General features: G+C 47.2%; 1 protein-coding gene across 4 annotated transcripts in view; it reads left to right on the top strand.

Moving 5' to 3' along the window:
• The first annotated feature begins 1,186 nt into the window (after positions 1 to 1,186).
• The window catches only part of FMNL3 (formin like 3), a 55,307-nt gene continuing 43,921 nt past the window's right edge, over positions 1,187 to 12,572 (top strand). For 3 of the 4 annotated variants that reach the window (XM_082352364.1, XM_082352362.1, XM_082352361.1), the window contains exon 1: positions 1,187 to 1,575. In XM_082352364.1, coding sequence (XP_082208490.1) covers positions 1,450 to 1,575 — 126 coding nt within the window. In that variant the 5' untranslated portion in view covers positions 1,187 to 1,449. The remainder of the gene's footprint in view (positions 1,576 to 12,572) is intronic. The other variant, XM_082352363.1, reaches the window with a different exon arrangement.

Here is a 12,572-nt window from a genome sequence, read left to right as displayed (position 1 = left end):
ATGTATCTTCAATGCCTAAAACAGTATCTGACCTATAATGAACTTTTCAGTAAATATTTGTTGAGTAAATGAATGAAAATGGTTGGAGTCAGGTTCTCAGCATGCTATTAGAACTCTCTATCTCTTAGCTTCGCTTTCCTCTGCATTGACTTCATTCTCAAACAGGCTTGAGGTGTTACGGGTAATGGCATGATGGCTACCAGCAGCTCCAGATTTACATTCTCACAATTCAGCAGCCTTAATGGGAAGAGAGTGCCTCTTTCCTGATTATTCCAGTGAAAGCCTTAGAAATGAGTTTTATATTCTGGCTTGGGTCAAGTGTCAATCCCTAAAACAGTCTCTAAAGGTAGAGCAAGAAAATGCTGTGACTGGCCAGGCCTGGGTCATGGGGCTTCCTGGGATGGGGGTGAAGTTCAGCTCTACGTAGACTGAGAACAGGGGAATGTAGTTCCCTAAAAGGAAATGGGGTGCTATCACTTGATGAAGAGGGATGTAGATTTGGCCGGCAGAAACAACAGATGTCCATCACATCATAAATGATGACCCACCCAGCAGACCTAGTCCAGAACAGCATTCTTCTCCTGCCCCTCCATTTTCACCTCCAACTAGATCAACCCCTGAACGTTGGTAAGATCCTCTCCTCCTAAATGCCTTTTCACCTGTCTCTGTCAGTTAAGGTATTCCCCGTCCCTAAATGCCCGGTTCAAATATGATCTCCCTTACCATGACTCTTTAACAGATGTGGTCTCTCTCCCACTTCTGAGCATCCCAGTTGTTTCTACTTCTCTTGTCGTTATCTTTTCACACTGTACCCTATATCTTACTTATTTGTACACATTATGAGCTGTTCTGGAAAAGGACCGTTTCCCGCGTCCAAGCCGACACCTCACGCCCTCAGCAACTGCGGTGATTAGATACGCACCAGGGCCGCCAGGGCGCGCCAAGCGCCAGGCGCGAGGCAGCCGGGGGCTGGAGGCGCTGTGATTGGCAGTTGCGGCAGTCAATCGGGCGCAGGCGGGGGCAGGGCGGGGCGGGCCGTCCGAGAGGCCCGTGGGCGAGAGGCGGGGCCTGCATGAATGGGGCGCGAGGCGCGCGGCTGCAGTCGGCGCTCGGGGGGGAAGCGGGAGTCCCGGCCGGGAGTGGGTGGGAGGAAGCGAGGTGGGGAGGGGAGGGAAAGAACGCGGGGGGCGGGGAGGGGCAGCGCCGGGGCGGCGCGCCGAGAGCGGCGAGGCGGCGGGTGTGAGCCAGAGCCGTGGCCGTGGTTCCTGTCGCTTCGGTGCCGCTGTCCGCTGCGCCGCCTCCTGCCGGACCCCGAGAAGCCCCCGACCCGGCGAAGGAGTCGGGACTGGGGTAGCCGGCGCTGAGGGAGGAGTCGGGTCCGAACGGCCGCGCCAAAGACCCCCGGGCGTGGAGGTGGGGGGCTGAGGCCCCCGAGGGGGCCCCGCCGCTATGGGCAACCTGGAGAGCGCCGAGGGCGGCCAGGGCGAGCCTCCCTCTGTCTCGCTGCTGCCGCCGCCCGGCAAAATGCCGATGCCTGAGCCCTGTGAGCTGGAAGAGAGGTTCGCCTTGGTGCTGGTGAGAGCTGAGCCTAGTCCCTTCCCCCTCCTACCGCCCCGCAGGTCCCAGCGCCCCGGGTGGGTTCCTTGGTCCGGCCCACCCCTTCATTCAGGGCCCCCGATGGGTCTCGGCCCCCAGCGCCTTCCCAGGAACCTCTGAGCAGCCCCGTCGGGGACCTCCCGACCGACGCCTCAACCGCTGGACACTTAGGAGGAGGGGTCCCCAGCCCGGGACCGCCCCAGGATCCAGACTTCTTCCTCTGCCCTCCCCCTTCTGCCGCCCTTCGCCCTTCTCCTCACTTCCATGACAGTCTCCGCAGGTCCCTAGGATTCTCATTCCTAAACCTCTGGCTGGTGCGGGGGAATTCAGAAGCTCAGGGCCGGTCCACTCCCCAGCCTAAGTCCGGGTTCTCTGACTGGGGAGACCGCCTCTCGTGTTAACATGGAGGCTTTCCAGGGAGTGGGTCCTACTCCCAGCCCAGACCAGATGTTTGGAGGAGAGGAGGGGGAATGGAGGGAGACTGGCAGCTCGTGAAGGGGGTGGAATAAAGAGTGATGCCATTCTACTTATTTTCAGAACGGCCTGCAGGCATCCTGCGAAGTTACAGTGGGTTTGCCTAAAAGAGCTGAACATGTGGATAAGCCATTTCACTAGTGTATTTTTCCAATTGAAACAATACACAAACCATCCTGCCTCCCCCCCCCTACCCCTTTTATGTTAAGCCCTAGTGGCTGGTTTGTATTTTTTGCCTGTGCTTCTTTTTAGTCTTTCTGTAGGTTCCTAAATGATCTGTATGGATGAGTTTTTAGAGCTGACTTTGGGATTCTTCTTTGATGTGGGAACTGGACATTGATGTCGGTGGCTCTGTGGACAGAGAGCATCTGAGCTGGTATCACTGAGATGGAGGCAGAGAATATGTCGGAGCTAAAAGTGAAGTTTTGGAGAAAGAAAGTGAGCTAGGTGAAGGAACGTTTGCTAACAGAGGTAAATCTTAGAGAAACTTGGGGATATAGTTCCCAGTTCCTCAAAGAACTCTCTAAGAGGCAGTGTTAATGCTGCCGTTACTGTTACTATGGCTTGAAGGGCTGACTTTGCCTTTGCCTGTGAGGAGGGTTAAGTTGTGACTTAGCAGCCTTATTGGATTTCATCTGCTTTGGAATAGGAAGATTAGATCTGTTGGCACCAGTGAAGCTGTCTAGAGATCCTGGCCTCTCCGATGGTGCAGAGCCTGACATCACCCCACTGGCACCCATAGCCAGATCAGAGAGGGTTCACGGGGTTCCAAGGGGAAGCTGGCACCTATCTGCCCATCAGCTCTGTGAAGGACCGAAGGGATCTGGGCCACATGTCTTGTGGCCCTTTGCATTTCCTCCAGCATCCTCAGGGGGATGGGGTGAGTCAGTGATTACTAATGTGCTGTGGCCATCTCAGAGGTTGAGGAGAGCCTGGGACTTGATGCCCTTGCAAACAAGAGCTCAACTGTTGGGGGAAAAGAGTGGGAGGGAATCTGCCCTCCAGTGGGGTGTGAAAACCCCCATGGAGTGGCATGAGGTAGCTACAGAAATTGGAGAAAAAGGGATGTAAAGGGATGTTCAGAGGTGGACTGGGTAGGGGGCTGCCTTAGGTAGGGGCTACCAGGCTGTGTGTTGTGAGAGCTCAGAACCAGAGTTGGTCATGTCCTCACTGGAGTTTGGTTGACACATTTGTTTAGTTGACAGATTAATGGCTTAATATTTACAAAATGCGTATGGTATCCTGATTACTAGCCAGAGAGCCTAGGTCAAACCGGGGACCGTACCACCCACTTGCAAGCCTAACTTTCAGCATAAAGTTTTGATTTGTTTCCTCGTGGCTTTTGTTTTGGTCTTGTTACTGTGTGCCTGAGCCGCTGCTGACGGGGAGTTGGAACAGGGCAGGCCAGGGCTAGTTAGCTGTCTTAGGAAAGGAGGAGATTTTACCTCAGTTTTCCAACACAGGGAAATCATGCTTTCTTGGGAATTTGAGTTCTTCACTAGGGACTCTTAAAGATCCCTCTTTCCTCTGTTCCTAAAACATGTCCTTTCCACTATCCTTTGGGAACAGTACTGGCTATTGGATATTTGACCCTGGAACAGGCTCAGATATATTTCCTGACAGTCAGGAGAAGCATAGTACAGTAGAAAAAGCAGGAGCTCTGTCTTAGCAATCGTCTTAACCTCTCTGAGCCTAGGTTTGCTCATCTGTACAATGAGGCTAATGATTCCCATCCTGGTGGGATTTTGAGAATTAAGTGAGGTGTGTATATAAGGTGCTTGGCACCCAGTAGGTACTCAGTATAGATTAGTTTCTTTTCTTGATTGTGTAAAAGAGTCAGACAGCTTGTTGCTTTTACACCATTTTCTTCCCCAGATTGATTTGGTTTATGGACAAGCTATTTGTTGGTTTTGCTGAAGTGATGTACTGGTGTCCTGGTTAAGCATATGGATTTTCAAGTCAAAGTGGGCTCAAATACTGGCTCCTCACAGTCTTCAGTTAGAAAAGTGTTTGACCTCAATCAAGTTACTTAATCTCTTTGAGTCCCAGTTTCCTCTTATAAATGAGGATAATAATAGTATTTGCCACATGAGGTTATTGTGTGAATTTAATGAAACTAGAAGTTAAGTACTTAGTTAGCAGAGTCTGGCATCTACTGTATGCTTGGTAAATGGTAGTTTTTAAATGTGTAACTCTCAGCAGTGACTCAGATCTGAGATCACTTGTATTCCCAAAAAGGTATTTTAAGTTCAGAGATCTGATGAAACCAGTTACCCCATTCTGTATAGCCAGACTCAGGATATGCTGCTGCTGTCACATGAAGGGCTTCCCCAGTCCCAATGTATCTATGGAAACCCCCCCTGAAAAGCACCCTGGCTGGGGAAGTTGTATCATTGCTGAGTCAAGACCACAGGCTCCCAGCTTTCTGGTGCAGACACATGATCTGACCCACAGCCTGTCAGCCGAGGTTGGAGAACTCGAGGTCTGAAGCCATGAGGTGATTTGTGCAGGACATAGTCCTACCCCAGCCCAGTGCCCTAATCCAGGGCTTTCCTACTGGTATGCTGGGATACTGATCCCCTCAGCCCTGGCAGCAGCTCAGGTCCCAGATTGGTCCCGTCTGGCTGGATCAGCTTCCACCATTTACCCTGTGTACTGTGCAAATAGTATTTTCTAGGTGTGCCCTGATATTAAAAAGGTTGTGAAGCTGCTGTGTTACACTGTTTCCTTGGGATCCTTCCTTACCCCCTGTCTTGGCAGCAGCCCCTATTCTGTTGAGGACTGAGAAGTTTAGGATGGTCAGTTATTGGAGCTCCTCTTTATTAATACCAGGATGAGAGCCGATCTCTGGTCCGGTAAAGCCCCCCTCTGTGTTTTGGTCCCGACTAGTCTACTACCTTAGTTGCTCAGAAGCTAGTATGCTGGCCAGTACTGGCCTTTCCTTAGATAGAGAGGGGAGGCAGAGGGCTTTAATGACTTTAAAAGGATAGCTGTCTGCCTTTGCTGTGTTTGCACCCTGATTTTTCTGTTTACTGGCTTACTACAGATTTGAAACGAAGTCTAAAGGTTCTAATGCCAGAAAAAGCCCTGGATATCCCTCAAGAGGAGGCTCTCAGGGCATGAGGGTGGGGCTGTGTGACAGGCTGTCCCTGCCGTGGCCCCTCCTTTCACATTTCCCTGGTAGACTGATGACTTGGGGTTTTGCTATAAGTGTAGCGTTGATGTGGGAGCTAAGCTGGCCTGGGTGCTAGTTGTCAAGAGGCTTTGAGAGGCCTCCTTTGACATAGAAAGGGGCTGGGAAAAACTTGGACTAGATATCAAGTTCCAAATCGCCATGGTGGAAATGTTTTTCCCAGCCCTGGGGATTGTGGTGAATTAGTTCAGGCTGGGATAGGACTTGGGGGAGGGTAAGGGCCCTTGACAGCTGTCAGAGCAACCCCCTTGTTTAGAGACCCCACTGAGAAGACCCTAGGGCACAGAGAAACCTCATTCCTTGACTTTCCCATATGACCCTGCTTTAGATTGGGGAGGTGTAGGGGTAGGTGGGAGGGAGATGGAACTGATGCAGTGGACTCCTTGTGATTTGGGAATGTTTTCATGGCTCAAAGGGAAACTCAGCTTTTTTCCTTTTTTCTCTTAAAGTAATATTCATTCTCTAAAAACAAGTTTGGGGAATTTAGAAAGAAGAAAAGATTGAAGATTTAGGTTGAAGGAAAAAGTCCATATTTTCTCCATTCCTTTAGCAGATGGAGACAATGTGTTTTAAAACTTTTCATGTTTTTGTCTCTGCATAGGGTTTTTTTTTTAAATTAATTTTATTTATTTATTTTTGGCTGCGTTGGGTCTTTGTTGCTGTGCGCGGGCTTTCTCTAGTTGCCGAGAGCAGGGGCTACTCTTTGTTGCAGTGCGTGGGCTTCTCATTGCGGTGGCTTCTCTTGTTGCAGAGCACAAGCTCTAGGCGCACGGGCTTCAGCAGTTGTGGCTTGCGGGCTCTAGAGCGCAGGCTCAGTAGTTGTGGCGCATGGGCTTAGTTGCTCCACGGCATGTGGGATCTTCCCAGACCAGGGCTTGAACCAGTGTCCCCTGCATTGGCAGGCAGATTCTTAACCACTGCGCCATCAGGGAAGCCCTCTGCACAGGGTTTTGTACAGTGTTGTGTCAGTAACGTGTGTGTGTGTGTGTGTGTGTGTGTGTATGTATACACACACACATATATTTATCCAACATGGCTTTTTTTTTTTTTTTGCTTTTGTTATTTCATTAGTTTTCCCAGGATAGTCACTGTAAACATTTTTAAATGCTTGTACAATGGTCCATCAAGTGAATGTACTATTGTTTACTTAACTCTCCTCCTATTGTTGGACATTTAGGTTGTTTGCCTCTGTTTGCCATCATAAACAATGCTGTGATGAACATCTTGCTGTACCTTTTCAATAGTTAGAGTTTTCCTTGGGATAGAAACCCAAAATTGAACTTCCTAGATTGTAGGATATAATGTTTTTAAGGTCCTAAATACATATTTACAAATGTTTTTTTAAAAAGAGAGTAGTTCATGTGAGTGTCCTTAAAGGGAGGTTGGAGGATTGAGGATAGCTTCTTTTCTCCTGATTATGAAAATGAGACATATTTATTAAGCAAATTTAGAAGTAAAAAGTATGAAAAGTATAAAACATATGGAAAAGTATGAAGAAGAGCATTAAAATAACCTGTAATCTCTCCATTTACTGTTAACGTTTTGATGTACTTATATATTTTATTACTGCCTTATATTTCTCTCTGTCTCTGCTTTTTGCTACTGTAATTAACACTGTGATGAATTTTCTGTGCATAAATAGTTGTGGGCATCTCTGATTATTTCCTTGGGATAAATTGCTTTTAAAGGCCTTTGAGAAGTATGCCTTCTAAAAAAGTTGTACCAGTTGTCTTTTCCACTGATAGTGTGTCTCCCTTTCTCCATAAGCTAACCATTACTGAATGGTTTAACTTTGAACACCTTTGCCAGTTTAATTAGTGAGCAATGGTATTTTGTTTTAATTTGTATTTCTTTTAACATTTCATCATAAGTGTTTTGGCCATCTTTTTTTTTTTTTTTTTAAACATCTTTAAAAATATGGAACGCGTCAAGAATTTGCGTATCATCCTTGCGCAGGGGCCCTGCTAATCTTCTCTGTATCGTTCCAATTTTAGTATATGTGCTGCCGAAGCGAGCACTTGGCCATCTTTTTTATGTGTTCTTAGCTCTCTGCTGGGGATTTATTATACATACATATTTCTATGTAATAAATGTATATGTTTCCACACTTGTTCATTATAAAATATTTTTCATATATGAAAGAGCATATATAACTATTATGTTAGATTAAAATAATAATGAAATGGATAACAGTGTATCCACTGGAGAGTTCTTGGAATTGCTTCCTGCCCCTTAATTTCTTCTCCCTGCTATTTTATCTGGGATGAAAAAGCCCTTTAGCTCAGGACTTATTGGGTCTGTTTCTGCAGCTGGAACAGTCCAGGTGGCAGCCACACCAGTGCTTCATAGCTCTGTCTGTGGGGAAACAACCGCTGCAGCTGGTGAGAACAGGAACTGGTCGTGGTGGAAATAGCTAGTCTTCAGTGAAGTGAAAAAAGAAGCCAAGGTGGAGAGGAAATGAGACCACAGATCCTCCCCTGCCCCTGGGGTTGCCTGGGAAGGCTGGTCGGAGCCAGGGCCCCAGTTCCGTGGTCGAGACCAAAGAATCTGCCCCAGAGCTGACTGTAGTCAGCCCAGGGGACAGCAGTGCTGGCGGCCTGAAGTCAGCGTGTTATCTGCTCAGCCAGGCTGGTCACCTCCATTCTGGGGAATGTTTCTCCTAAGTCTGCGCTGAGCTGAAGCAGCGCCAGGGAAAGGCCGGGGGTTCATTCCAGTTCGGAAATGCACTTCAGAGAAGAGGAAGGACCTTTTTCTTTGAAGATAAGAGAGGGTGCTGTCTCTACACAGCCCCCGCCCCCTGCTCCTTGCTGGGTACTCTAGGGCCCCCTCTTTGAATAGCACCACATGGGAACTGAAGGGTTTCGAGGTTGTCATCCATGAAGAAGAGGCTTCCAGAATAGAGATGAACTAGGCAGCTAGAATCCCTGAGTTCCCATTTCCAGTCTCTCTGCCTCCCTCAGCAGAGCCACATTTTTCTATCTTGTTTTCCTTCCATGGGAGAGTGAGTCCCCCAAGAAAGATACAAAGGTATTAGGCTGCCTCTCTGTCCTTGAAATACTCTGTCTGTGCCTCCCACACTCCTCTCTACTTCTTCTGTTTTCATCTTTCAGAATCCTCTTTCCAGAATCTCTTAATGCTTTCTGTCTTCCATCACTTTACAACGAAGGTGTGGGTTGGAAGTTTGTGTGGTGGGTAGGGGAGGACCTGGACAGGGTTTTGGCGGAGCAGTTTCCCCCACCCCCTTTACTAATATGCATACTCTTCTCAGTTTATAAAGTACTTTGAGGTACTTGAAGGGTGTTCTAAACAATGTTCAGAACCACGAGGGCATATCAGAATTATTTATGTGACAAATTTTGCAAGTAGAGGAAGGATTTAGGCTGTTGTATGCTCGCGATGGTTCAATTCTTGTCCTCATCTCTTTCCTCGTTCCCTCCCCATCTCTTTTACCACCTTCTCACCCTCACTCAGGTTATTGACAGGGCTGGATGGGCTGGTGGTCCTGCCTCTGAGTCCCTAAAAACATTGACGGGGAAGGAATATACTCTCTTCTTCCCCTGCTTGCTCATTTCTACTCAGATCTAGACTAGAGAGCGTCATAGCCCTCCTCCAATTGCTCATCCCATCTCTAAGAGCTGGGCATGAGCCTTGTGTTTGGGTACTTTCGGAGATGGTTATCTTGTTTTAAGGACTAGCTACAGTTTAGAGCAGAGTTAGTTTCTGCTCAGTTTTTACCAGTTTCCTTGCAGGGAACTGGAGAGCCAGTCCCTAGATCTTCCCAGTATTTCCCGTGAAACCTTAAAAAAAAAAGCTGTCCTGGAAGGAAGTAGCTGGTTTGAGACTCTTGCAGGCTTAGAATGTTTTGAAAGAAAAAACATCAGTTTTGGAATCGGAAGACTTGGGTTCTGGTCCAGCTTGATAGGCTTTTTTTTTTTTTTTCTTTTCCCCCAGCTGATGACCTTAGGCAAAGTCTATAACTTTTCTGAGCCAATTTCATCCTCATGAAATTGGTGATGATAATATCTACTTTACAGGGTTTTGAAGATGTTTAAAGTAGACAACGTAATGAAAATAGTTTATAAAGGTTCTACAATTAAATGTTTGTGGCATATACATTACCCACTGTATACCACCCCTATTCCCATCAGTTAAAGTGGTTTTCAGCTTGGGGAGGTACTGTCCCAGAAGGGAGCTTTTGGCAAGTGAGGATTTTTGGTTATCACACTGACTTGGAGTGGGGAGGGGGGAGTTGCTTCTGACATTTAGTGCCCAAGGGCTGGGGATGTTAACCATCCTACAGCGTTTGGGTCAGTCCCACACAGTAAAGAATGATCTTACCCAAAATGCTGATAGCACTTCTGCTGAGAATTATCTTCTACTAATCTGTACCTCTGTTGTCTTTTTTTTTTTTTTTTTTGGATAACTCTGTTTTTTTGGTTTTTTAAAAATTTATTTATTTATTTATTTTTGGCTGCATTGGGTCTTCGTTGCTGTGCGCGGGCTTTCTCTAGTTGCGGCAAGTGGGGGCTACTCTTCATTGCAGTGCGTGGGCTTCTCATTGCAGTGGCTTCTCTTGTTGCGGAGCACAGGCTCTAGGCGTGCGGGCTTCAGTAGTTGTGGCACGTGGGCTCAGTAGTTGTGGCTCATGGGCTCTAGAGCGCAGGCTTAGTAGTTGTGGCGCACGGGCTTAGTTGCTCCGCGGCATGTGGGATCTTCCTGGACCAGGGCTCGAACCCATGTCCCTTGCATTGGCAGGCGGATTCTTAACCACTGTGCCACCAGGGAAGCCCGGTGTTTTTTGTTTTTTTTTTAAATTTTTATTGGAGTATAGTTGCTTTACAATGTTGTGTTAGTTTCTACTGTACGGCAAGGTGAATCAGCTATACGTATACATATATCCCCTCTTTTTTGGATTTTCTTTTTATAAATTTATTTTATTTATTTATTTTTGGCTGCGTTGGGTCTGTTGCTGCGTGCAGGCTTTCTCTAGTTGCGACGAGCGGGGGCTACTCTTTGTTGCAATGCACGGCCTTCTCATTGCAGTGGCTTCTCTTGTTGCGGAGCACGAGCTCTAGGCACGTGGGCTCAGTAGTTGTGGGTCGCGGGCTCTAGAGGGCAGGCTCAGTAGTTGTGGCGCACGGGCTTAGCTGCTCCGCGGCATGTGGGATCTTCCTGGACCAGGGCTCGAACCCATGTCCCCTGCATTGGCAGGTGGATTCTTAACCACTGCACCACCAGGGAAGTCCCTGGAGTTTCTTCTGTACCTCCGTTGTCTTGTGTCCCAGTTGGGGATGAAGCTTTAAGAGCAGTAAAAGTGGGCTTCCCTGGTGGCGCAGTGGTTGGGAGTCTGCCTGCCAATGCAGGGGACACGGGTTCGAGTCCTGGTCTGGGAGGATCCCACATGCCGCGGAGCGACTGGGCCCGTGAGCCACAATTGCTGAGCCTGCGCGTCTGGAGCCTGTGCTCTGCAACAACAGAGGCCGCGATAGTGAGAGTCTCGCGCACCGCGATGAGGAGTGGCCCCCACTTGCCGCAACTAGAGAAAAGCCCTCGCACAGAAACGAAGACCCAACACAGCTATAAATAAAAAAAAAAAAAAAAAAAAGAGCAGTAAAAGTAAAGGCAGAGCAACAGTTTTTGGTGCTTTCTTGGTTTTCCCATTTCCTTTTACACCTCCAAGCAAGAGGTGGACCTCCATCTTTTTATTACCTCTGTCTGTAGGTTTAAGGACTGATTCCCTGGTTCCTTCTGTACTGTGGGCTGTACCCTAAAACTTGTCAAGGAGCAGTTTGGGGAATACACACTTCACTGCTGACCTTTACTAACCCCATCAGCTCCTCAAGCCAGGGTAAACGTTCTTTTAGGTTGGGAATATGTTTGAGAGCTTTTTAGACAGTGCTTCTGGATCTTTTGAGTAAAAGACTCTTTTGAAAATCTGATTAAACTTGTGACTCCTAATTCTGTGCACACATACAGTCCTTTGGGGGTTTAAAACCCGTTCTTGGATCTGCTAGGGAATCCCTGGCTTTCAGCCTAGAGGAATGGGAAGGGAGAGCTGGGCGAGGAGAAGCCACTGCAGGAGCTCCTTGACACAAACAGTACTCAATATTTTTGTAAGGGGAATGGAGCCCTTACAAAAGGGCTATCAGTTCAGATAAAATGATGCCTCTTGGTGGTTCCAAAAAAGAGAGCTTGTTGAAACTTGGTTGACTGCCATTCAGAGGGAGATACTCTGGCCCTTGGACATCTTAATTTAACTTTAAAAAAAAAAATTAATTTATTTATTTTTTATACAGCAGGTTCTTATTAATTATCTATTTTATACATATTAGTGTATATATGTTAATCCTAATCTCCCAATTCATCCCCCCCACCCCGCCCCGCTTCCCCCCTTGGTGTCCATACGTTTGTTCTCTACATCTGTGTCTCTATTTCTGCATTGCAAACCGGTTCATCTGTACCATTTTTCTATATTCCACATATATGCGTTAATATACGATATTTGTTTTTCTCTTTCTGACTTACTTCACTCTGTATGACAGTCTCTAGATCCATCCACATTTCTACAAATGACCCAATTTCGTTTCTTTTTATGGCTGAGTAATGTTCCATTGTGTATATGTACCACATCTTCCTTATCCATTCGTCTGTCGATGGGCATTTAGGTTGCTTCCATGACCTGGCTATTGTAAATAGTGCTGCAGTGAACATTGGGGTGCATGTGTCTTTTTGAATTATGGTTTTCTCCGGGTATATGCCCAGTAGTGGGATTGCTGGGTCATATGGTAATTCCAGTTTTAGTTTTTTAAGGAACCTCCATACTGTTTTCCATAATGGCTGTATCAATTTACATTCCCACCAACAGTGCAAGAGGGTTCCCTTTTCTCCACACCCGCTCCAGCATTTGTTGTTTGTAGATTTTCTGATGATGCCTTAATTAATTAATTATTTAAAAAATAAATTTATTTATTTATTCATTTATTTATTTTTGGCTGAGTTGGGTCTTTGTTGCTGCACGAGGGCTTTCTCTAGTTGTGGTTAGTGGGGGGTACTCTTCATTGCGGTGCTCAGTCTTCTCATTGTGGTGGCTTCTCTTAATGCGGAGCATGGGCTCTAGGTGTGTGGGCTTCAGTAGTTGTGGTGCACGGGCTTAGCTGCTCCGCGGCATGTGGGATCCTCCCGGACCAGGGCTCAAACCTGTGTCCTCTGCATTGGCAGGCAGATTCTTAACCACTGCACCACCAGGGAAGCCCGATGCCTTAATTTAACTTTGACTAAGGACACTTTGTGGTGAGGTCTTCCCCTTTGA

The sequence above is a fragment of the Balaenoptera borealis genome (genome assembly GCF_965194805.1).
Source record: "Balaenoptera borealis genome assembly, chromosome: 13".
NCBI lineage: Eukaryota > Metazoa > Chordata > Mammalia > Artiodactyla > Balaenopteridae > Balaenoptera > Balaenoptera borealis.
Note: the sequence above shows the minus strand (reverse complement) of the source record. Positions and strands in the feature narration are given on the sequence as shown.